The 26,766-nt window shown below is 47.9% G+C and overlaps 1 protein-coding gene across 2 annotated transcripts in view; it reads right to left on the reverse strand.

Moving 5' to 3' along the window:
• Positions 1–26,766, reverse strand: part of LOC139264549 (insulin-like growth factor-binding protein 4) — a 185,809-nt gene that overhangs the window by 28,645 nt on the left and 130,398 nt on the right. For both annotated transcript variants that reach the window (XM_070881183.1, XM_070881184.1), the window contains exon 2: positions 20,906–21,114. In XM_070881183.1, coding sequence (XP_070737284.1) covers positions 20,906–21,114 — 209 coding nt within the window. The remainder of the gene's footprint in view (positions 1–20,905; positions 21,115–26,766) is intronic.

The raw sequence follows: 26,766 nt of genomic DNA on the forward strand, positions 1-26,766 counted from the left end.
TAGCAGATGATATTTGCATATATCATCCACTTGTCTGGATGAGTGCAGCTCCAACACTCAAAAAGCTCAACACCATCCAGGACAAAGCAGCCTGCTTGATTGGCATCGCATCCACCACCTTAAACATTCACTCCCTCCACCACTGACACACCATGGCTGCAGTGTGTACCATCTACAAGATGCACTGCAGCAACTCGCCAAGGCTTCTTTGGCAGCACTTCCCAAATCCGTGACCTCGACCACCTAGAAATACAAGGGCAGCAGGCGCATGGGAATACCATCATTTTCAAGTTCCCCTCCAAGTTAATCACCATCCTGACTTGGAAATATATCGCCATTCTTTCATCATCATCGCTGGGTCAAAATCCTGGAACTCCCTCCCTAACAGCACTGTGGGAGTACCTTCACCACACGGACTACTGCGGTTCAAGAAGGTGGCTCATCGCGATCTTCTCAAGGGCAATTAGGGATGGGCAATAAATGCTGGCCTTGCCAATGACATCCACATCCCAGGAACAATTTAAAAAAATATTGAAAATTGAATCATTTGTGTGTCACATAGTATTGGTAGAGGAAATCATGCTGAATGGATGGCTGTATAAACTTACAGCTACACTGTGTAACATTATTACTATTTCTGTAGCAATGTAGCTGGTTTGATTAGGGCAGGGAAAATAGAGTGCGAGAGGAAGCTTGCAGGGAACATTAAGACGGAATGCAAAAGCTTCTATAGATATATAAAGAGAAAAAGGTTAGTAAAGACAAACGTAGGTCCCCTGCAGTCAGAATTAGGGGAAGTCATAACGGGGAACAAATAAATGGCAGACTAATTGAACAAGTACTTTGGTTCGGTATTCACTAAGGAGGACATAAACAACCTTCCGGATATAAAAGGGGTCAGAGGGTCTAATAAGAAGGAGGAACTGAGGGAAATCTTATTAGTCGGGAAATTGTGTTGGGGAAATTGATGGGATTGAAGGCCAATAAATCCCCAGGGCCTGATGGCCTGCATTCCAGAGTACTTAAGGAGGTGGCCTTGGAAATAGCGAATGCATTGACAGTCATTTTCCAACATTCCATAGACTCTGGATCAGTTCCTATCGAGTGGAGGGTAGCCAATGTAACCCCACTTTTTAAAAAAGGAGGGAGAGAGAAAACAGGGAATTATAGACCGGTCAGCCTGACATCGGTAGTGGGTAAAATGATGGAATCAATTAATAAGGATGTCATAGCAGCGCATTTGGAAAGAGGTGACATGATAGGTCTAAGTCAGCATGGATTCGTGAAAGGGAAATCATGCTTGACAAATCTTCTGGAATTTTTTGAGGATGTTTCCAGTAGAGTGTACAAGGGAGAACCAGTTGATGTGGTGTATTTGGACTTTCAGAAGGCCTTTGACAAGGTCCCACACAAGAGATTAATGTGCAAAGTTAAAGCACATGAGATTGGGGCTAGTGTGCTGACATGGATTGAGAACTGGTTGTCAGACAGGAAGCAAAGAGTAGGAGTAAATGGGTACTTTTCAGAAAGGCAGGCAGTGACTAGTGGGGTACCGCAAGGTTCTGTGCTGGGGCCCCATCTGTTTACATTGTACATTAATGATTTAGACAAGGGGATGAAATGTAGTATCTACAAATTTGCGGATGACACTAAGTTGGGTGGCAGTGTGAGCTGCGAGGAGGATGCTATGAGGCTGCAGAGTGACTTGGATAGGTTAGGCGAGTGGGCAAATGCATGGCAGATGAAGTATAATGTGGATAAATGTGAGGTTATCCACTTTGGTGGTAAAAACAGCGAGACAGACTATTATCTGAATGGTGACAGATTAGCAAAACGGGAGGTGCAATGAGACTGGGTGTCATGGTACATCAGTCATTGAAGGTTGGCATGCAAGTACAGCAGGCGGTTAAGAAAGCAAATGGCATGTTGGCCTTCATAGCGAGGGGATTTGAGTACAGGGGCATGGAGGTGTTACTACAGTTGTACAGGGCCTTGGTGAGGCCACACCTGGAGTATTGTGTACAGTTTTGTTCTCCTATCCTGAGGAAGGGCATTCTTGCTATTGAGGGAGTGCAGCGAAGGTTCACCAGACTGATTCCCGGGATGGCAGGACTGACCTATCAAGAAAGACTGGATCAACTGGGTTTGTATTCACTGGAGTTCAGAAGAATGAGAGGGGATCTCATAGAAATGTTTAAAATTCTGATGCGTTTAGACAGGTTAGATGCAGGAAGAATGTTCCCAATGTTGGGGAAGTCCAGAACCAGGGGTCACAGTCTGAGGATAAGGGGTAAGCCATTTAGGACCGAGATGAGGAGAAACTTCTTCACCCAGAGAGTGGTGAACCTGTGGAATTCTCTACCACAGAAAGTTGTTGAGGCCAATTCACTTAATATATTCAAAAAAGAGTTAGTTGTAGTCCTTACTACTAGGGGGGATCAAGGAGTATGGCGAGAAAGCAGGAATGGGGTACTGAAGTTGCATGTTCAGCCATGAACTCATTGAATGGCGGTGCAGGCTCGAAGGGCCTTTTATCGCAGAATGATTGCATAAGCTTAGCTATCCATTTGTTTTTATCATTTTCAAAACATTTTTTAAAATCTCACCAGAGAGGCTACCAGCCATGTTACACTGCAGCAGGCCTTCAAGCAATGTCCATTTCCCTCCAGACAGACTCCCTGGTGTGAGCCTCAAAAATGCAAATGGCCCCTGGACAATTAGCTGTGAAGGTGTGTTGTTTTTTCGCAAAACTGGGAAATCATGACTTATATATTCAACTTAATGTCATATCATTGATTTACAATTGCTTCAAAGGTAATCCCATAATTACTCAGCTGTTTAAAGCAGTGAATAGTTGGGTCATAGAGACTATGAAATACCAGATTTGATCCGAGATATGTGCTGATTTACTGATCTAAGCCAGGGCAGGGGTAGGAGGCAATAATTGTCCTCATTGCCCTTGGTTTAGATGGGGAAAAATGACCAGTTTTCTCACACTTGATTGCCAACCAGCTGCTGGAAAGTATCAATGTATGAATAACTGTTGAGGATATGATTGGGTTCAGCTGTGTTGCATGTTATGATCAAATAGTTCGCCCAGTCATTGTCTCAGCAAAGTGCCACTGGTCAGTCTGTGCTCCTGGAATCATAGCCCCGAATGAGTCAGTGCTAATGGCAGATAGAAAATAGAGGGGAAATACAATTTAAAAAAAAAGTGTAACCAATTTTGACATTGACTAGAATGTTGTACTTGGATAAACTAACTGATGAGACATTGGGCTAGATTTTACACTTTTGTGCAGATCTCCCAAAAATGGGTGTTATTTCCGGCGTGGCCAGTAAAAATGGGTTTCAGATCGACGGATTGTCGCCCATTCTCAAAGTCCCTAGTCTACATTTTTGAAATTGAGCGTTATTGCGAGCGATATGAAATGGGCGTTAGCGTTAAATCTCTTTGACCTTCTGCCATAAAGTGTCATCATCCTTAGCAATGACATGGCAACGCTCGATTCCCGTGATTCAGGAGGTCAAGAGTCATCATGATATGCGCATAAGAGGAAACAGAGAGAGGGAGCTGAGAGGGAGTGAAGGCGTGTGGGGTGTGGTGTGGCTGCTTTGGGAGGAAGGAGGGAGAGTTTCGAGCTTTATAGCAAATAGGGAAAAAAAATTAGCTGTTACCAGCTAGATATTTTCCAGAATTTGGCGCCTATAATGGAGGGAGAGGAGGAGGTAACACAGCGCGCTGTGGAGACTGACGCTGGCAAGAGCAGTGAGTTGGAAGAGGAGCACATTGGTGAACTCAAAAGAGCGAAGAGGTTCTCGGACGAGGCAAATGCCTCCCTCTTGCAGGAGGTCGAGTCACACTGGGGTGATTTGACACAGGGAGTGTCATGTTTGTAACTATAATGTAACACCACTGTATTACTGTACACACTCAACTCAGATGCACACCTTGACCACAGGGGGTGAACTTGTGGGAGACACTCCTTACCTGATCACACAGGTATAAAAAAGGAGGTCCCATGCAGGGTCATCACTTCTGGAGTCCTGTAATAAAGAGTTAAGGTCACAGAGTGGCCTTATCCCTGGAATGTGCCTCGTGTGGTTTCATGCTGTAGAATAAGGACTTTACATTGGCGACGAGAAACGAGAATTCACGACCCATGAGAATGGCCACCGGTAGTACAGAGGAACGGTACTGTGTTGGGGAAGACTGGGACGATTTTGTTATGAAAGCTTCGGGCTCATCTCCTGACCAGCTGCGGGCCAAAGACCTATGCGCTCATGAAGGACTTACTGGCACATGAAAAACCGTCGAACAAAACCTTTGAAGAGCATAGCAAATATATCGGGGAGCACCTCAAACCGGCGAGCAGCATACACATGGCTCGACACAGATTCTACACCCAACGACGTCGTGAAGGACACAGCATACCTCCGGCGTTTGGCCAGCCTCTGTAAGTTCACAGGTGCCTGCAGGGGGAGATGCTAAGGGACTTCTTTATCAAGGGTATCGGTCAGGCGGGAATTTTTCGCAAGTTAATTGAGACCAAGGACTTGACCTTGGAAGTGGCAGCATTGTTAGCTCAAACTTTCATGGCGGGGGAGGAAGAGACGAAAATGATTTACACGCGCAATTCTGCCTCTAACGCGGTGATGGATCAGGGAGTCAACATCATCAATGCTACTCAGAGCCCCGCAGGCAGGCAGGGGCAGTCTGACATTTACCAGGCAGCAATAGACCCCAGAGCAGGACCTCAACAGAGACAATGGCAGGCTGAACGGACGTTCACGCCATCACAGTGGACAATGCAACCCGGGATGGGGTCATTGACACCCACTAATAGGGCACTTAAGAGCAGTCAAAGGGACAGTCAGCGCGGAATGCCGGGCCATAGTCCCTTTGTCCCCAACAATGGAAACTTTAACTATGCTGGAGGTGTGGGGGAAAACACTCAGCCAGATTTTGCAGATTCCAACAGTTTGTCTGCAGAAACTGCAATCTCAATGGCCATTTAGCTCGAATGTGCAGAAAACCTGCAACCAGACTAATATACGAGGCAGATGGACCAGAAGAGGGTTCTGTGAGGCAGGATGACTTTTGGGGCAAATCGATGGACGCCGAGGTTCAGCGGGTCCATGTGGTGAATATTCACAGTTCATACACCAAAACGCCACCAATGATGATGAGGGTTTTGTTGAACAGTATCGCTGTACGCTTGGAGGTGGACACTGGGGCCAGCCAGTCACTCATGGGTATTCAGCAATTTGAGAAGCTATGGCCACTCAAAGCCAGTAGACCCAAATTAGAACGTATTGAGACACAATTACGAACTTACACCAAAGAAATCATTCCGGTACAAGGCAGTGCAATGATGGCTGTCACACACAATGGGTTAGTGAACCGGCTGCCACTCTGGATTGTCCCGGGCCATGGTCCCGCACTATTCGGGAGGAGCTGGTTAGCCGAGATAAACTGGAAATGGGGGGATATTCACGCAATGTCCTCGGTGGAGCGAAGTTCGTGCTCACAAGTCCTACAACAATTCGAGTCACTATTCCAACCGGGCGTCGGGACTTTCAAAGGCACTAAAGTAGTAATATACATTGTGGTGTCCTTACACCTTACTATAGAATCACACGAGGTATGTACTGCAGACAAAGTCACTACGTGACCTGAACCTTATTCCCAGGACCAAGAAGTGCTGACCCTGTGTGGGACCTCCCTTTATATACCTGGATGACCAGGTGAGGAGTGTCTCCCACAAGTTCACCCCCGGTGGTCAAGGTGTGCATTACTCAGGTGTATACAGTGTACAGTGTTGTTACATAAAGGTTACAGTTATGTGAGGTTACAAACATGAAATCACCTCCCCACAACGTCTTTGGGTCAAAGATTGAGTCTTTCAGGTGGTCGACGCTCTCTCGTGGAGCGCCGCAGTTAGTGCTCTGGTGATTGGGCCTTGGCATGCGTCTCTATTGCCTGAGATGATTCCGGCCTGTCTGGGCTGGCCGCAGGGACTGTGCATGCTGGTGAATGTCCGTGTTGCTCGTTCACTGGCAGTGGTGTGGGTGACATCTCATGATCTTCCTCAGGTTCCTCAGTGTCCATGCTGAACCTTTTCTTTACTTGGTCCAGATGTTTGCGGCATATCTGCCCATTGTTAAATCTCACCACTATGACCCTATTCCCCTCTTTGCCAATTACAGTACCCTCAAGTCACTTGGGTCCCAAAGCAGAATTGAGAACGAATACAGGTTCATCGATTTCTATGCATCTCCCCACTGAGTTGTGATCATGGCACTCGATTTGGGACTGGCGCTTGCCCTCAACAATGTCTGACAGGCCTGGATGAATAAGGGTCAGCCGCGTTTTAAGCGTGCGTTTCATGAGTAGTTCCGCGGGCGGGACTCCCGTGAGCGAATGCGGCCGGGACCTATAGGCCAGCAGGAGGCGCGATAGGCGGCACTTAAGGGAGGGCCCTTGAATCCGGAGCATGCCCTGTTTTATGATTTGAACCGCACGTTCCGCCTGGCCATTGGAAGCTGGCTTGAACGGTGCTGTCCTGACGTGTTTGATACCATTATCCGACATAAACTACTGGAATTCATAGTTAGTGAAACACAGGCCGTTGTCGCTAACCAGGATGTCCGGCAAGCCGTGGGTCGCAAAGACCGTACGCAGACTCTCCACGGTGGTGGATGTCGTGCACGAATTCAATATGATACACTCGATCCATTTCGAGTATGCATCGACAACAATCAGGAAATTTTTTTCCATGAACGGGCCCGCGTAGTACACGTGAATACGTGACCATGGCCTGGTGGGCCAGGGCCACGGGCTGAGTGAGGTCTCCCTGGGGGCATTTCCCAGCTGAGCACACGTCGTGCACCTGCGAACCCAATGTTCCAGGTCTGAGTCAATTCTCGGCCACCATACATATGACCGGGCAATGGCCTTCATTAGCCCGATGCCTGGGTGCTCACTGTGGAGTTCCCTGATGAATGCTTCCCTTCCTTTCTGGGGCATGACTACCCAGCTGCCCCATAGCAGGCATTTGGCTTGGATGATAGAGCTCGTCCATCCGTCTGTGAAACGGCCTGACCTCCTCGGGGCATGCTCCGTGTGCGCCCAATCCCCAGTCAGGACACATTTCTTTATCAGGGATAGGAGGGGATCTTAGTTGGTCCAGATTTTGATCTGGCGGGCTGTGATGGGGGAGCCTGCGGTGTCGAAAGCCTCAACGGCCATGACCATCTCCGCGGTTTGCTCCGACGCCCCCTCGGTGGTCGCCAGGGGGAGCCTGCTGAGCGCGTCAGCACAATTTTCGGTGCCTGGCCGGTGCCGTAAGGTGTAGTCATACGCAGCCAGCGTGAGGGCCCACCGCTGTATCTGAGCTGATGCATTGACATTGACAGCCTTGCTGTCGGACAACAGGGATGTTAATGGTTTGTGGTCCGTTTCTAACTCGAACCTTCTGCCAAAAAGGTACTGGTGCATCTTTTTCACCCCGTGGACACATGCGAGTGCTTCCTTTTCAAACCATCCTATATCTCCGTTCTGCCTGGGGGAGCGACCGGGAGGCATAAGCCACAGGTTGGAATTGGCCCTCATCATTATTCTGCTGCAACACGCACCCAACCCCATAGGATGATGCATCACATGTTAAAACCAGTTTCTTACAGGGGTTGTACAAGGTCAACAGCTTGTTAGAACAAAGCAGATTCTGCGCCCGATTGAAAGCCCGTTCTTGACAGTTCCCCAAAACCATTCACAACCCTTACGCAGGAGCACGTGCAGCGGCTCCAACAATGTGCTTAAGTTCGGCAGAAAGTTCCCGAAATAGTTCAATAGTCCCAGAAATGACTGCAACTCCGATGTGCTGCTGGGCCTGAGAGCACGACGGATCGCCTCCGTTTTGGATTCGGTAGGCCGGATCCCATCTGCGGCAACCCTCCTGCCGAAAAACTCTACCTCTGGGGCCAAAAACACACACTTGGACTTCTTTAGTCGCAAGCCTACCCGGTCCAGTCGGCGTAGCACCTCCTCCAGGTTGTGGAGGTGTTCCTCGGTGTCTCAACCCGTGATTAGGATGTCATCTTGGAATACGATTGTTCCAGGGATAGATTAAAGCAAGCTTTCCATGTTCCTCTGGAAGAATAGCGGCCGCTGAACGAATGCCAAACGGACACCTGTTGTAAACGAATAGCCCCTTGTGCGCAGTGATTGTGGTCAGAAGCTTGGATTCTTCAGCCAGTTCCTGAGTCATGTAGGCTGAAGTGAGGTCAAACTTGGTGACAGCTTGCCACCTGCCAGCGTGGCAAGAAGATCCTCCACTCTCGGAAGCAGGTATTGGTCCTGTAGTGACATTTGGTTGATGGTGGTCTTGTAGTCGCCACAAATCCTGACCGAGCCATCCGCTTTAAGGACAGGAACGATGGGGCTTGCCCAGTCACTGAATTCAACAGGTGAAATTATGCCCTCTCTTAGCAGCCTGTCCAACTCACTCTCAATTCTCTCATGCATCACATACAGCACGGCTCTGGCTTTGTAGTGCAATGGTCTGGCGTCCGGAGTGATGCGTATCACTACTTTGGTGTCCTTAAAAGTCCCGACACCTGGTTGAAAAAGTGGCTCGAATTTCTGTAGGACCTGTGAGCATGAACTTCACTCCACAGATGAAATGGCGTGCACATCCCCCCATTTCCAGTTCATCTCGGCTAACCAGCTCCTCTCCAAGAGCGCGGCACCATTCCCCGGGACAATCCAGAGTGGCAGCCGGGTCTCCGATCCATTGTGTGTGACCACCAAGTTTGCACTGCCTAGTACTGGGATGATCTCTCTGGTGTACATCCGTAACTGCGTGTCAATGTGTTCTAGTTTGGGCCTGTTAGCTTTGAGTGGCCATAGTTTTTCAAATTGTTGGGCACTCATAAGTGACTGGCTGGCTCCTGTATCCAGCTCCATCCGTACCGGGATGCCATTTACTAGAACTTTCATCATCATATGTGGCGTTTTGGTATACGAGCTGTGGACGTCTGCCACATGAACCCGCTGGACTTCAGCGCCCATAGCTTTGCCCCAAGCATCACCCTGCCTTGCAGACCCCTCGTCTGGTTCCTCTGCCTCGTAAACTAGCCTAGCTACGGGCTTTCTGAACATTCTGGCCAGATGTCCACTGAAGTTACAGTTTCTGCAGATAAATTGCTGAAACCTACAGGTTTTTACAGCATGTCTGCCATCGCACCTCCAGCATGAGCTGAGATTGTTGTGAACAAAGGAACTATTAACAGGCATTCCTCTCTGATTGTCTCTCTGATTACTCCTGAGCACTCTGTTGCTGATTGTCAATGGTCCCATCCTGGGACGCATTGTCCCTTTTGATGGCGTGAATTGCCGATCCCCCTGCCATTGTCTCTGTTGCTGGCCCGCCCTAGAGTCTGTTGCTGCCTGGGCAGTGTCGAATTGCCCTTGCCTGCCTGTGGGGTTCTGAATCTCGTTTACAATGTTAACTCCCTGGTCCATCGCCACGTTGGAACCAGGGCTGCCTGCGTAAATTATCTTGATCTCCCCTTCCCCTGCCATGAAGGTCTGAGCTATCAACGTTGCCCTTTCCAAAGTCAAGTCCTTGGTCTCAATAAGCTTCCTGAAAATCCTGGCATGACCAATGCCCTCAATGAAGAAATCCCTTAACATCTCCCCCCTGCAGGCATCTGTGAACTTACAGAGGCTGGCCAAATGGCGAAGGTCTGCAACGAAGTCCAATATGCTTTGTCCCTCCCGACGCCGGTGTGTATAGAATCGGTGTCGAGCCATATGTATACTGATTGCCGGTTTGAGGTGCTCACCGATCAGAGTGCTGAACTCTTCAAAAGACTTGCCCGCCGGCTTCTCGGGTGAGAGCAGGTCTTTCATCAGCGCATACGTCTTAGGTCCACAGCTGGTCAGTAGATGCGCCCTTCGCTTGTCAGCCGCTGCATCTCCCAGCCAGTCCTTCGTGACAAATCTCTGCTGGAACCTCTCAACGAAATCGTCCCAGTCCTCACCAACATAGTACCGTTCCTCTGTGCTACCGGTGGCCATCCTCGTGGGTTGTTGATTCCCGTTTCTCGTCGCCAAATGTGGTGTCCTTACACCTTACTATGGAATCACACGAGGCATGTACTGCAGACAAAGTCACTACATGACCTGAACCTTTATTCTCAGGACCAAGAAGTGATGACCCTGCGTGGGACTTCCCTTTATCTACCTGGATGACCAGGTGAGGAGCGTCTCCCACAAGTTTACTCCCTGTGGTCAAGGTATGCATTACTCAAGTGTATACAGTGTACAGTGTTGTTACATAAAGGTTACAGTTATGTGAAGGTTACAAACATGACAGACATCACCCCTTACGCCAGGCCAGTGCAAAGCCAGAGCGGTGCCGTATGTGATGCGGGAAAAAAATCGAGAGCGAATTGGACCAGCTGTTGTGAGAGGGCATCATCTCGCCTGTTGAATTCAGCGACTGGGCGAGCCCCATCGTTCCCGTTCTAAAAGCGGATGGCTCTGTCATGATCTGTGGTGACTACAAGGGCACCATCAATTGGGTGTCCCTATAAGACCAATATCCGCTCCCAAGAGTGGAGGACCTCTTCACCACGCTGGCAGGCGGCAAGCTATTCACCAAGTTGGACCTCACTTCAGTCTATATGACCCAGGAACTGGCCGACGAATCCAAACTACTGACCACCATCACCACGCACAAGGGACTGTTTGCGTATAACAGGTGCCCATTTGGCATTCGATCAGTGGCTGCGATTTTTCAACGTAACATGGAAAGCCTGCTTAAATCCATTCCGGGAACGATTGTATTCCAGGACGACATCCTCATCATGGGTCGAGACACCGAGGAACACCTCCACACCCTGGAGGAGGTGCTACGCCGACTGGACCGGGTAGGCCTGCGACTCAAGCAGTCTAAATGTATGTTCTTAGCTCCTGAGGTTGAGTTTCTGGGCAGGAGGGTTGCTGCAGATGGGATTCGGCCCACCGAATCCAAAACAGAGGCGATTCGACGAGCACCCAGGCCCTGCAACACATCGGAGCCGCGTTCATTCCTGGGACTGTTGAACTATTTCGGGAACTTTTTGCCAAACTTGAGCACGTTGTTGGAGCCGTTACACGTGCTCCTGCGTAAGGGTTGTGATTGGTTTTGGGGGGACTGTCAGGAATGGGCTTTTGATCGGGCGCGAAACCTACTTTGTTCAAATAAGTTGTTGACCCTGTATGATCCCTGTAAACGTTTAGTTCTGACATGTGATGCATCGTCCTATGGGGTTGGGTGCGTGTTGCAGCAGGATAATGCTGAGGATCAACTACAACCTGTGGCTTATGCCTCCAGGTCGCTCTCTCAAGCAGAACAGGGATATGGGATGGTTGAGAAGAAAGCGCTTGCATGTGTCTATGGTGTAAAAAAAATGCATCAGTACCTCTTCGGTAGGAAGTTTGAATTAGAGGTGGACCACAAGCCACTCACATCCCTGTTGTCAGACAGTAAGGCTGTCAATGCCAGCGCATCAGCTCGCATACAGCGGTGGGCGCTCATGCTAGCTGCTTATCACTACTCCATCCGGCACACTGGCCCAGCACTGAAAATTGCGCTGACGCGCTCAGCAGGCTCCCACTGGCCACCACCGAGGGGGCAGCTGAACAAAGCGCTGAGATGGTCATGGCTGTCGATGCCTTTGACAGTACAGGCTCCCCCATCATAGCCCGCTAGATCAAAATCTGGACAAACAGAGATCCCCTCCTATCCTTGATTAAGAAATGTGTCCTGACTAGGGATTGGGAGCCCGCACACGGAGCATACCCTGAGGAGGTCAGACCGTTCCACAGGTGGATGGATGAACTCTCCACCAAGCCGACTGCCTACTATGGGGCAGTCGGGTAGTCGTGCCCTAGAAGGGCAGGGAGGCATTCATCAGAGAACTCCACAGTGAGCACCCAGGCATTGTGATGATGAAGGCCATTGCCCAATCCCCAGTCAGGTCACACGTTTGGTGGCCTGGAATTGACTCAGACCTGGAACACTGTGTTCACAGGTGCACGACCTGTGCCCAGCTGGGCAATGATCCCAGGGAGGCCCCGCTCAGCCCGTAGCCCTGGCCCACCAAGCCACGATCATGCAGTCACGTTGACTACGCAGGCCCGTTCATGGGGAAGATGTTCCTCATTGTAGTAGATGCGTACTCGAAATGGATCGAGTGCATCATCCTGAATTCATGCACATCATCCACCACCGTGAAAAGCCTACGTGCGATCTTTGCAACCCATGGCTTGCCAGACATCCTGGTTAGTGATAATGGCCCGTGTTTCACGAGCTATGAATTCCGGGAGTTTATGTCGGGCAAAGGCATCAACCACGTCAGGACTGCGGCGTTCAAGCCGGCCTCCAATGGCCAGGCAGAACGGGCAGTCTAAATCATTAAGCAAGGCATGCTCAGGATTCAAGGACCCTCCCTACAATGGCGCCTATCGCGTCTCCTGCTGGCCTATAGATCCCGCCCGCATGAGCTCACGGGAGTACCGCCCGCAGAGCTACTCATGAAACGCACACTCAAAACTCGGTTGTCCCTCATCCATCCAGTCCTGACCGACATAGTTGAGGGCAAGCACAAGTCACAAAATGAGTACCATGTCCGTAATTCAAGGGGGAGATGTATAGAAATAAATGATCCTGTATTCATCCTCAATCACGCCATGGGGCCCAAATGGCTTGAGGATACTGTAATTGATAAAGAGAGGAGTAGGGTTATTGTGGTAAAACTCAACAATGGGCAGATATGCCGTAAGTATCTGGACCAAGTAAAAAATAGGTTCAGCATGGAAACAGAGGAACCTGAAGAAGACCATGAGATGCAGTTCACACTACCACCAGCGAACGTGCAACAAGAGCAATCAGAAGAATGCACAGTCCCTGAGGTCAGCCCGGACAGGCCAGAATCACCACAGGTGACAGACACACATGTCAGTGTCCAACAACCAGAGCCCCAGCTGTGGCGCTCCACGAGGGAGCGTAGACCACCTGAAAGACTAAACCTATGATCCCAGTAAGACTTTGGGGGGGAGGGGGAAGGTGATGTCATGTTTGTAACTACAATGTATTACTCAGATGCACACCTTGACCACAGGCGGTGAACTTGTCGGACACACTCCTTACCTGATCACACAGATATAAAAAGGGAGGTCCCAAGCAGGGTCATCATCTTTGGAATCCTGTAAAAAAAGAGTTAAGTTCACAGAGTGGCCTTGTCCCTGGAATGTGCCTCATGTGGTTTCATGCTGTAGAGTAAGGACTTTACAGGGAGGGCGTGGGAAGCCCATCCCAAAGGCCTACCAGAAGATATGGACTGAGATAGCAGAAGTGGTCTCGTCGGCGACCAACGAGGTGCGCGAGGGCAACCAATGCAGCAAGCGATGGAACGACCTTGTCGGATACGCAAGAGTAAGTACTACATTTATTTACATGTGCTTATATATTTATATAATTTGATTTGTAAGAGTCATGAGTGACTATCATCAGATGCGAGGTGTTTCATTTTTACCGGGAATGTTGTACTCAAAGCTTGCGGTCAAGCTGTACGTCTTTAGGTAAAGAATGATAATTATCATAATAATCATGATTACATCTGTCGGTTATGTGTTGTATCCTGATGTTGGGGAAGTCCAGAACCAGGGGACACAGTTTAAGGATAAGGGGTAAGCCATATAGGACCGAGATGAGGAGAAACTTTTTCACCCAGAGAATTGTGAACCTGTGGAATTCTCTGCCACAGAAAGCTGTTGAGTCCAATTCGTTGGACATATTCAAAAGGGAGTTAGATGTGGCTCTTATGGCTAAAGGGATCAGGGGGTATGGAGAGAAGGCTGGGGTGGGGTACTGAGGTTTAATGATAAGCCATGATCATATTGAATGGTGGTGCAGGCTCGAAAGGCCGAATGGCCTACTCCTGCACCTATTTTCTATGTTTCTATGTATCAGTCTCTGTGACAGTACCTAGCAATGATATCATGCAATGATCTCTTGCCATGTCGTCCTGTCACCTTTTACAGAAGAAGCTATCGATGATAAGGTCCGTGCAGAGGCAAGCGGGTGGGGGGCCACCCGTCACCAGCGACATCACTGACATCGAAAGCGGGTGCTCGCACTCATGGGGAGGCATCCCCGGACTGCCACGCAAGCAGCTGCAGAACCTGAAGTGATGTCACGTGAGTAAAGCTTACATCATTGCATGATCTAAAGTTAATTGATGCCACACCCACTCATATCCGAACAATAATATATGATAGATGGTTTCTAAAATTGTCCTATAAATAATGCTGGCCTCATGAAAATCATTGCAATGCACAATGTGTTGATGGTCATAAAATGTGATGTCTGTGGTGATTTTGATAGCGGTGATGCTTTTGTCGTGCATACGCTGTGTGTAGCACTGGAATCACCTTGTGACCCTAGCACCCCCTTCTCCGCTAATAACCTCATTTATGTTTTGCAGCTCAGCCAGCAGTGCGTCCCAAGGCAAGACCACAGAAGCCAGAATGTGGGGGCGCGGGGCCGGACTCGGTAGACAATCCTACATCTGCTGCTGAGGAGGTCCGATTCTCGCCCCTCAATCCTCTGGGTCTGTTCTCCAGAAACATAGAAACATAGAAAATAGATGCAGGAGTAGGCCATTCGGCCCTTCGAGCCTGCACCATCATTCAATATGATCAATGCTAATCATGCAACTTTGGTACCCCATTCTTGCTTTCTCTCCATACCCCTTGGTCCCTTTAGCCATAAGAGCCACATCTAACTCCCTTTTGAATATATCTAACGAACTGGCCTCAACAACTCTCTATGGTAGAGAATTCCACAGGTTCACAATTCTCTGCGTGAAGAAGGTTCTCCTCATCTCGGTCCTAAATGGCTTACCCCTTATCCTTAGACTGTGACCCCTGGTTCTGGACTTCCCCAACATCGGGAACATTCTTCCTGCATCTAACCTGTCCAATCCCGTCAGAATTTTATATGTTTCTATGAGATCCCCTCTCATTCTTCTAAATTCCAGTGAATATAAGCCGAGTCGATCCAATCTTTCTTCATGAATCAGTCTGGTGAACCTTTGCTGCACTCCCTCACTAGCAAGAATGTCCCTCCTCAGATTAGGAGACCAAAACTGCACACAATACTCTACGGATGAGAGCGCCGACTTTGAGGAATCTGCATCGCCAGGCTCCAGAACGCATTCCACCCCAAGGCCATCTAGTGTTCCTCCGGCCATTCCCACCTCCACTCTGGAGATACCGGGCCCAAGACCTTACCATAGGGCACCCCATTTGTCCCCAGGACGACGCCGATCCTGCGGAGGTTTAGTAGACGCTGCAGGCCTGGTCCACGAGTGCTAGATGAGAGCGGAGAGATGGTAAAGTTGTCTAGCAGAACTGTAGACATAGGTGACCAGATTCTCAATGCATTGGGGGGCACATCCCGACAGCTGGCCACCATGACTGAGTAGGTTCCACGGATGTCGAAGGCCCTGGAGGCGATAGTCAGGAACACTGCTGGCACAGGCCTCCCAGTGGTCCCGGAGCATGGCACTCCACCCCTAGGTTCCTCACCACTACTGCCAACGACACATGAGGGCAAGGACCAAGATCCTGCTGGATCTGAGAATGTTCCCACCTTGACACCCTCCACTCCCGTACATGTGCAACCACCAGCTCTGCCTTCATCCCCCTTAATGAGGCACCGCCTGAGGAGCTCCTCGGCCAGGCAGCATGGAGCGAGGAGCAGAAGGGCTGGAGGTGGGGAGAAAAAGGGGAGGGGGGAAGGAAAGTGAGGTGCATATCCACAGGTGATGGCTTTGTTGTAGCTCCATCTGGGTGTATGCAATTTGTTGTAATGTAAGAGGGAGGGGGCCATCCTCCTGCTTTGCATTTGTGTTCTGTGTTGCTGGACATGTTGACCATTTGATTGATGTCAACGGTCAAAAAAGTGGGGTGGGGGTGGGGTGTTTTTGCCTGTGATACTTATGATTTCAGACCAATGGTCGTGTTAAATGTTTTTTATTCAACATAACCTTGTTGCGCATTTTCTCAGATAGGTGATTCCTTAACATGAAAGAGTATAATTAAACTTAATTTGAATCAACTTAAACTTTAACTGCCACCAAGGTGATGCCCACCATTGACATCTGAGCTGCACACACACAGTAGTGTGTCAGCTTTGTCAATTACAGCAACTTTTTTTTGGCAAATCACTCATTTATGAGCTCCTGACGTAAGAGTCTTGCAGCTATGTAGCCACCACGGGCCCTTTCCTGCGGTCTGGTTGCATAGTCAGCCTGATTGTCTGGCCCTAGATCAGTGTCCAGTCCCTCGTCCTCCTCTTCCTCTCTCTCCTGAGGTGGACCATCAGTCCTTTCTGGCAATTCTTATCCCCTCCCGATAGTCAGGTTGTGCAGCATGAAGCACATGACCACGAATTGAGCTATTTGCTCAGGGTTGTATTGTAACTCCCCCCCTGAGTGCTCCAGGCATCTGAAGTGCTGCTTAAGCACACTAATTGTTTTCTGGACCACATTGCGTGTGGCTCTGGTTGTATCGCTTCTTGACCTCGGTGTGGGTGTCATGCAGGGGGATCATCAGCTAGGTGGCTAGGCCATATCGGTTGTCACCAAGCATCCAGCATTGTCCCTGTGGCTGACTCTTAAACATATCAGAGACAGTGCTCTCATACAGGATGTGAGCCTCATCGAAGCTGTCCAGACATTTGGCATTCACTGCCATTATTATCTGGTTGTGGCCAACAACTAATTGGACCTTCAGGGAGTGAAATCCTTTTCTGTTGCGAAAAAGCTCTGGGTCCTGAAAAGGTGCCCGCATGGCGATGTGAGTACACTATATTGCTCCCTACACCTTGGGGAACTTAGCAATGCAGTAGAATGCTCCAGCCCTGTCAGTCTGAGCCTCCATGGTCATGGGGAAGCTGATAAAGTCCATCCTACATGTGTACGAGGCCTCCGTAACCTGTCTAGTGTAGTGATGTGCGACATGGTGAGATGGAGGGAAATGTCAACTGAGGAGGCCCGAAAGGAACCGCACGCATAGAACGACAGTGCCACAGTGCCCTTGACCTCGACGGACAGTGATGTCCTGAAGGTGATGGCAGGCTGCAGATCTGCCCTGATGACCTGGCATATTTCAGTGATCACCACTTTGTGGAAGTGCAGTCTCCGAAGGCAGGTGTTCTCGGACTCGTCGAGGTAAGACCTCTTCTCCCTGTAAGTACGAGGTGTGTATGGTCTGGACCGCCTCCTCATTCTGGCAAGTCTTAGATTGGGCACATAATGGTGTGCATTAGATGTTGTGCCATTTGCACTCTGCAACATCTACGTAGTAATCAATGCAGGCTGAGAAATGGCTGACCCCATTCCAATGAAAGTATAATACTGATTGATCAGAAGCAATAATTTCAACACTAAAAGACACCTACAGTAAAATCCAAATGTCCACAGTCTGAAAAGATGTCTGTTCAAATGGTCACTTCACCTGAGAAGAACTCCAGAGTCAATCCAAACTCCCCCGAAGTTGAAGCAGCCTTTTCGATGAAGCGACCTGCGGTTTGAAAAATGGCGTCCACACCGCTGTGATTAATTCAGCACAGTTCCACTTTATCAGAGCGGTGTTTTGGGCGAGCAATATTATAGGCAAGATGTGTACGATGTGATGAAAGTGAAGCTGGGTGATATACTGGGCGTTAGTTTCGGCAAATTTGATCTTTACGACAAAAGAAAATGGGCGGTCTGTATTATTGAATCTCGGCGTTAGTAAGGAAGGACATTAGCATGGATGATGTGGAACCTATATGGGTAGAGCTGCGAAACACCAAAGGACATAAAACATTAGTGGGAGTTGTGTACAGACCACCAAACAGTAGTAGGGAGGTTGGGGATGGCATCAAACAGGAAATTAGGGATGCGTGCAATAAGGGTACAGCAGTTATCATGGGTGACTTTATTCTACATATTGATTGGGCTAACTAAACTGGTAGCAATACTGTGGAGGAGGATTTCCTGGAGTGTATTAGGGATGGTTTTCGAGACCAATATGTTGAAGAACCAACTAGAAAGCAGGCCATCCGAGACTGGGTCTTGTGTAACAAGAGAGGATTAATAGCAATCTGGTCATGCGGGGCCCCTTGGGGAAGAGTGACCATAACATGGTAGAATTCTTTATTAAGATGGAGAGTGACACAGTTAATTCAGAGACTAGGGTCCCGAACTTAAAGAAAGGAAACTTCAACGGTATGAGACGCGAATTGGCTAGGATAGACTGGAGAATGATACTTAATGGGTTGACGGTGGATAGGCAATGGCAGACATTTAAGTATCACATGGATGAACTACAACAATTGCACATCCCTGTGTGGCGTAAGAATAAAAAAGGGAATGTGGCTCAACCGTGGCTAACAAGGGAAATTAGGGAAAGTGTTAAATCCAAGGAAGAGGCATATAAATTGGCCAGAAAAAGCAGCAAACCTGAGGACTGGGAGAAATTTAGAATTCAGCAGAGGAGATCTAAGGATTTAATTAGGAGGGGGATAATAGAGTAAGAGAATAAACTATCAGGGAACATAAAAACTGACTGCAAAAGCTTCTATAGATATGTGAAGAGAGAAAGATTAGTGAAGACTAATGCAGGTCCCTTGCAGTCAGAATCAGGCAAATTCATATGGAGAACAAGGAAATGGCAGACCATTTGAACAAATACTTTGGTTCTGTCTTCACTAAGGAAGACACAGATAACCTCCCGAAAATATTAGGGGACCGAGGGTCTAGCGAGAAGAGGGAAATCCTCATTAGTCAGGAAATGGTGTTTGGGAAATTGAAGGGACTGAAGGCTGATAAATCCCCGGGGCCTGATAGTTTGCATCCCAGAATACTGAAGGAAGTGGCCCTAGAAATGGTAGATGCATTGATGGTCATTTTCCAACATTCCATGGACCCTGATTCAGTTCCTCTGGATTGGAGGGTAGCTATGGTAATCCCACTTTTTAAAAAAGACGATAGAGAGAAAACGGAATTGTAGACTGGTTAGCCTGATACCGGTTCTTGGGAAAATGCTGGAATCAATTATTAAAGATGTAATAGCAGAGCATTTGGAAAGCAGTGACAGGATCGATCCAAGTCAGCATGGATTCATGAAAAAGAAATCATGCTTGACAAATCTTCTAGAGTTTCTTGAAGATGGAACTAGTAGAGTGGATAAGGGAAAACCAGTGGATGTGGTGTATTTGGACTTTCAAAGGGCTTTTGACAAGGTCCCACACAAGAGATTATTGTGCAAAATTAAGGCACATGGTATTGGGGTTAATGTATTGATGTGGATAGAGAACTGGTTGGCAGACAGGAAGAAAGAGTTGGAATAAAAGGGTCCTTTTCAGAATGGCAGGCAGTGACTAGTGGGGTGCCGCAGGTTTCAGTGCTGGGACCCCAGCTATTTACAATATACATTAATGATTTCGACGAAGGAATTGAATGTAATATCTCCAAGTTTGCAGATGACTCTAAGTTGGGTGGCAGTGCAAGCTGCGAGGAGGATGCTAAGAGGCTGCAGGGGGACCTGGACAGGTTAGGTGAATGGGCAAATGCATGGCAGAAAAAGTATAATGTGGATAAATGTGAGGTTATCCACTTTGGTGGCAAAAACAGGAAGGCAGATTATTATCTGAATGGTGATAGATTAGTAAAAGGGGAGCTGCAACGAGACCTGGGTGTCATGGTACATCAGTCACTGAAGGTAGGCATACAGGTACAGCAGGCTGCAAAGAAAGCAAATGGCATGCTGGCCTTCATAGTGAGGGGATTTGAGTATAGGAACAGGGAGGTCTTATTGCAGTTGTACAGGGTCTTGGTGGGACCACACCTTGAGTATTGTGTGCAGTTTTGGTCTCCTCATCTGAGGAAGGGCATGCATGCTATTGAGGGAGTGCAGCGAAGGTTCACCAGACTGATTCCCGGGATGGCAGGACTGACATATGCGGAAAGACTGAATCGGCTAGGCTTATACTCACTGGAATTTAGAAGAATGAGAGGGGATCTCATAGAAACTTATAAAATTCTGACAGGACTGGACAGGTTAGATGCAGGAAGAATGTTCCCGATGTTGGGGAAGTCCAGAACCAGGGGTCACAGTCTAAAGATAAGGGGGAAGCCATATAGAATCGAGATGAGGAGAAACTTTTTCACCCAGAGAGTTGTGAATCTGTGGAATTCTCTGCCACAGAAAGTTGCTGAGTCCAGTTCATTGGACATATTCAAAAGGGAATTAGATGTGGCCCTTCCGGCTAAAGGGATCAGGGGATATGGAGAGAAGGCAGGGATGGGGTACTGAGGTTGCATGATCAGCCATGATCATATTGAATGGCAGTGCAGGCTCGAAGGGCCGAATGGCCTGCTCCTGCACCTATTTTCTATGTTTCTATGTTTCTATTACGTGCCGAAAGTAACACTGGGCGATATTATGGGCGTTGGTTTCACCCATTCAGATGATTCCGCCCCAAAAAAGTGGGCGGACGGTATTATTATTTCCCGGCGTTACGTAATGCTGAAAGTAATGCTCGGCGATAAGTGTCCAAAAAATGGCCGTCACTTTCCATTTTGTGGCTAAATGGGCGATATCTGGGCGTTACACCTCATTTCAGCGGTAAAATGGACTTTAAGTGGGAGTTATGCATGCAAAAATAATGGAAACTCTAGCCCATTAAGTTAATCACCATGCAATGGTAAAGGAAACCCAGGAAAAATGCTTACCAATGTTAAGCCAACAGTAATTTAAACAATTTTTTCCAAATGATTTCAAGAAATTTTTGATTCTTACCTGCGGCTCTCTTGGCTTCGGTTTGTAGTTTATACGTGACCTCCTTCCCATCAGTATATCAGCTGAATTTCGTGTATCGGACAGTCTGTCGGGTATGATGTGCCCAGAAGGTGGCATATATCTGAAGTTGGTGCCTGCTAAATGATCTTGGGTACCTTCCGTGCCACCTGGACTGGGATTCTCAGTTTCCACATCAGATGCTTGAATTTCTGAAAATGACAGTTTTCACAAAAGTACTGAAAGTATTTTCAATATCAACAGAACGCAGCTTGTATCGGTGAGGCAGTCACTGTTAAAGGAGTGAGATGATAGCTCTACCTCAACAGGTGGACATGACCCCCATCTAATTACTCATTTGAAATCTGACAATCTGACAATGCAGCAATCCTTTAGTATATGGTCCATGTCTATAAACTGAAGGAATGCTGCATTGATGAAGAGTGTTCGAAGACCAGGCCCTCAAATCTTCCACCAAGCTCATGGTCTACAGGGCTGTAGTGATACTCGCCCTCCTCTTTGGCTCAGAGACATGGACCATATACAGTAGACACCTCCAATCGCTGGAGGAATACCACCAACAATGTCTCCGCAAGATCCTGCAATCCCCTGGGAGGACAGACGCACCAACGTTAGCGTTCTTGACCAGGCCAACATCCCCAACATTGAAGCACTGACCACACTCGACCAGCTCCGCTGGGCGGGCCACATTGTTCGCATGCCTGACACAAGACTCCCAAAGCAAACGCTCTACTCGGAACTCCTTCACGGCAAACAAGCCCAAAGTGAGCAGAGGAAATGTTTCAAGGACACCCTCAAAGCCTCCTTGATAAAATGCAACATCCCCACTGACACCTGGAAGTCCCTGGCTAAAGACGGCCCTAAGTGGAGGAAGTGCATCTGGGAGGGCGCTGAGCACCTCGAGTCTCATCGCCGAGAGCATGCAGAAATCAAGTACAGGCAGCGGAAGGAGCGTGCGGCAAACCAGTCCCACCCATCCTTTCCTTCAACGACTGTCTGTCCCAACTGTGACAGAGACTGTAATTCCCGTATTGGACTCTTCAGTCACCTAAGAACTCATTTTTAGAGTGGAAGTAAGTCTTCCTCAATTCCGAGGGACCGCCTATGATGACTCCTTCAGTAAGTAAGAATGAATGAACTTGAATTGATAGTGTCTTATCGCATCACTCAGAAATGTCCCAAAGTGCTTTATATATTATATATAATTTACAGCACAGAAACAGGCCATTCAGCCCAACTTTACTTTGTCGATGTTTATACTCCATGTAATTTACTTACAATAAATTGCTTTGAAATACATTCACTATGATATGGATGAATACCACAACTGTTTTGGATTCACCAAAGTGCCATAGATAGCAATAATACTTTGGTGGGGTTGATTGACTGTTGCTGAAATGCTGCATCCTATGTTAAGCACTCAAAGCCTGGTGCAGGGTTCAACCTTCTGACCCATGGTAAGTATGTTACCCACTGAGTCAAACTGGCACTTTGCTGTGGTGCAGACAGCAGTCATCTTATATACGGTGCTACCGTTTTCGCATTTTCGCTAACTCCCGCGCAATTTCGCAGGAGCCGGGAGCGACCCCTGGACAAAAACAGTTTCGCGCCCCGTGAGTGCCCCCTAGGGAGGCACAGAACAGGGGAATTTCAGCCCCAAAGGAGTTTTAGCAAAATGAAATCATTCTTTTATAACTTGTCTTTAATGAGCAGTGTAACATGTTCAAGAGTGCTGAGACAGTAAGGTGTGTTCAGACTGCAGACCACAAATGCAAATTGTGTAGAGTAGAAACAAATGGAACTCTTTATTTGACTTTGAAAAATGTCCTTTAAAAACTCCCAGAGGCCATTAACTCAAAAATACTCTTTAGATAATCCTTTGCCAGATAAATATTCTTCTCCGTAGCTCAACAGCAATTAAATAAAATATAACCACAAATCACATGTCTGAGATGTTGTTCACAACTACTGTATACCAGAAGGGGAGATTTTAACTTTCCCCACCTGGCAGCAACTCAGAGCTAAAATCAAAGCAGTAGACATATTTCTGATTTTCCATCCAACCACCATCTTTCTACTGCTAGTTTAATGGGTAGCTGAGGCGATCCTCCCAGCTCGTCGACACTCGTGTTACGCAAATCGTCTGCCCAAATGATAAAATACTCTCTTTATTTTCCTGTTTATTTCCCTCCAGATTTGTCCCTGGGTCATGGTGGTGTGCAGTTCTACAAATGGCAACAGGCCCACAAATATCTCACCCAAGTGACCATTATTCATGTGTCATCCTAAGAGTATGTATAGGTTGGACCTCCCTTAGCCGGGACTCCCTTATCTGGCACCACCCTTTGTCCAGTATGATTCTGGTGGCTGGGGGTGCATGCACAGATCACAGCCGACCTCCTGACTTTGCGGAGCCCGCTGACACTCAGCCCGTCAGAGCCCGTCGACACTCAGCCTGCTGGGGGCCGTGCCGACACCCGCTGGGGCCCACCCGGGGCACCGACCACCTCCCGCTTTCCCCCTCCCTGACCTCGGGCCATCTCCCCCCCCCCTCCCCCTCCCCCCCCTCGGGCTGACCTCCCTTTATCCGGCAAAATCCCTTATTCGGCACAGGCCAGGTCCCGAGGTTGCTGGATAAGGAAGGTTCAGCCTGTACCACGAGCTATCTGATAATGAGAAACGTCACAGTCTAGCTCGATTCTGTCCTTATCTGACATCAACACATGCACATTTTCCAATGGGAGTCACTGGATACTGAACAGGAATAGAAACTTTACCTTATTTCCCCCGCACCGCCCCCCCCCCCCCCCCGCCCCACCATAGCCCAGAAGACGCTAAGGACAACTGCAGTATCCCCAGCATCATCAAGGCTGAAATTGAAGGAGCAAGTATGTTAATGAAGATCCAGGAAAGTGATTTTACAAATATCTGAACAGTCAATAAACTATTGCAAGATAAAAAGATAACTTTCTGAATTCTTATCAGTTCATGTAAGTTGTAAAACTTTATAATCAAAATAATTAATATGATCTATAACATGAGGCTTGGCTCAGAATTGAGCTTCAAATCCCATATCTTATTCTTCATCAAGATTACCCATTCTCACCTGTCACATGACTGAGCTCCATCTCTACCTCACCCACACCAGTGCTGAAACACCCATTCTTACTTTCACATTTCCCAGGTTTGATTTTTTTCAATGGTCCCCTCACCAGCTCTCAAGTTTCATAGAAACATAGAAAATAGGTGCAGGAGTAAGCCATTCGGCCCTTCGAGCCTGCACTGCCATTCAAGGAGTTCATGGCTGAACATGCAACCTCAGTACCCCTTTCCTGCTTTCTCGCCATACCCCTTGATCCCCCTAATATTAAGAGCGAAGGGGTATGACCCTACATAAGTTCTAACTCATCAAAAAATCTTGTTGCTTGCATTCTATCCGATACTAGGTTCAGTTCAACTACTCACCCTTTCTTCACTGGTTTCCCATCACCCAGCAGGCAGATTTGAAAATCTTTACCAATTATCGTTGCAACCTGCCCTATGTTCCTGCTTGCATCCTCCACTCTTCCGACTCTCGTCTACTGTGCAACTTCCCCTCACTCTACCCCAGTGAGTGGCAGAGCTCTCAACCATCATGCCCCTTCACTCCTAAACTACTCTATCTTGCTCTGGCTCTCCCTGCCTTCAAAATACAGCTCAAAACTTACTTCTTTGACCAATCCTTTAATCATCCCTTCCCCAACTCTTGTTGAGTGTTCCTTCCCTTCCTGGAAATTTTTTACGATGTTTTCGTCCCTTAAGGCAAATTGCTGTTACATTTTGTTAATTGTACAAATAAGAGTAAGTAGATTTTGGAATGCTGAAATATTATAGACAGAAAGTTGGAAACATTAGAGTGGGTTAGAAAGCTGGAGTCTAATCAAAATAGAAACCAAAAAATTGAAATATGCTGGAAATCTGGAACAACAGAAAATGTTGGAAACACTCAGCAGGTCAATCAGCATATGTGGAAAAAGGTTACACCTGAAACATTAACTTGTCGGTTCTCTCCACTGATGCTATTTATGTTTTGAAATCAAATCAAGTGGATTAACCAAACTATAAACAGTTAGAGTGAAGATTTAATGATTTATGATAACCCTGAGATAAAACAACAGCCTTGATCTTGTATCCTGCTAACTTTTTTTTCTGATATATTGGGCAAAATTATTTTCTTCTGCATCAGTGCCAGCTCTGATAGATATAGTCCAACAGTAGTGCTAGTGTAGGGACAAGGCCTTTTTATTTTAAGGCATCAAGTAAGTATCAAGGGGGAGAAATTTGCCTGCTTAGTGCCTTCCGTTAGCACCGGGGGTGGGAGGGGGCTAAGTGGTTAACGACCGGACACGACGATTTCAGCAATGCCTGCGAACTTCAGTGCCGGGTTAGCGTGGTGTTAACATTTATCGCCTGGGCCTCTAGCATCTTACAGACCATGACATCCTAATGTGCGTAGCACGCCATTACTGCTCCGGATATGAAATTGGCTCCCGTCTCCTGCTGTATCGCCGGGCGTCAACAATGGCAGAAAGAGGAGGCATTGTCAATTTGGCTGGGTGCTTGGGGAGCGCTAATTAAAGGGATTGATTTTCATGTAGGCCAACCTTTATTATTTGCACCATTATGGTGCCTGCTGAAAGTTTTTGCTGTTTGATTGCTTAAATATGTCCAAGCCTTTGTAAGAGTGTTTGGGGCTGTAATGGCAGTCACGCAGGTCACCTTGCAATGTAGAAATGCCGAGAAGTAGGTTGTACACTGTTATGTTCAGAATAACTCCACAAGACTGTATAGTGTAAGCTCAAACTGTTGTGACCTTGGTCTCTTTAATGTAACTCCAGAGTGAGGAAGCACATGGTAGACTGCCTTTTATACCTGCTTGCCCAGGGTTTGCAGATGACCCTTGGGTCTCCCACAGGTGCACCCCCTGGTGGCAAGTGTTACACATTGGTAATGTTTACATACATAACATAATTCCTCCCAAAATCTTAGATACAAGTTATTTACAAGTTGAGGCGATCTGGGGCTCTGTGTTTCTGGGTTGATCGCCAGAGTTGAAGTCCTGGCATAGGTGAGTCGGTCGGATCCTTGCTGCATTGCGTTGTGGCTCGTCTGATTGGACTGTCGGGCATGGTGGATTCATCCTCGTGGTTGACCGCGAGGTCAATTGCTGGTTGGATGTGTGTGGGTGGATCGTTGATGGTAATGTCCTCTTCAAACTGTTCTTGGTTGTCAGTGAACCGCAGTTTGGTCTGATCCAAGTGCTTTCTGCACGTTTGTCCATTCAAAAGTTTGACAACAAACACTCTATTTCCCCCCTTGGCTAACACAGTGCCAGCAACCCATTTGGGACCATGACCGTAATTAAGGGTCATTAACCTCAATGTCACACGACACAGCCGCACGATTGTGGTACACGTTATGCCGGTGACACCGGGTTTCTACATGATCATTGAGGATGGACTAAGGAGAGCCTGGTTTTGAGTAATCCCTTCATTAGCAATTCTGCAGGGGGAACCCCGGTAAGCGAGTGGGGTCGCGTGCGGTAGCTGAGTAGGATCCGAGATAACCGGGTCTGCAGGGAACCGTCCGTCATGCGTTTGGTGGTTTGGACTGCCCATTCCGCTTGACCATTGGATGCGGGCTTAAACAGCGCTGATCTGACATGTTTGATGCCATAGCGGATCATGAACTCGTTGAATTCCGAGCTGGTGAAACATGGACCATGGTTTGGAGGGCCATGAATACAGACTCAGTGGGGCCTCCCTTGGTGCATTGCTCAACTGTGAGCAAGTGTTACATTGGTG

This window comes from Pristiophorus japonicus, chromosome 5 (assembly GCF_044704955.1).
Source record: "Pristiophorus japonicus isolate sPriJap1 chromosome 5, sPriJap1.hap1, whole genome shotgun sequence".
Lineage (NCBI taxonomy): Eukaryota > Metazoa > Chordata > Chondrichthyes > Pristiophoridae > Pristiophorus > Pristiophorus japonicus.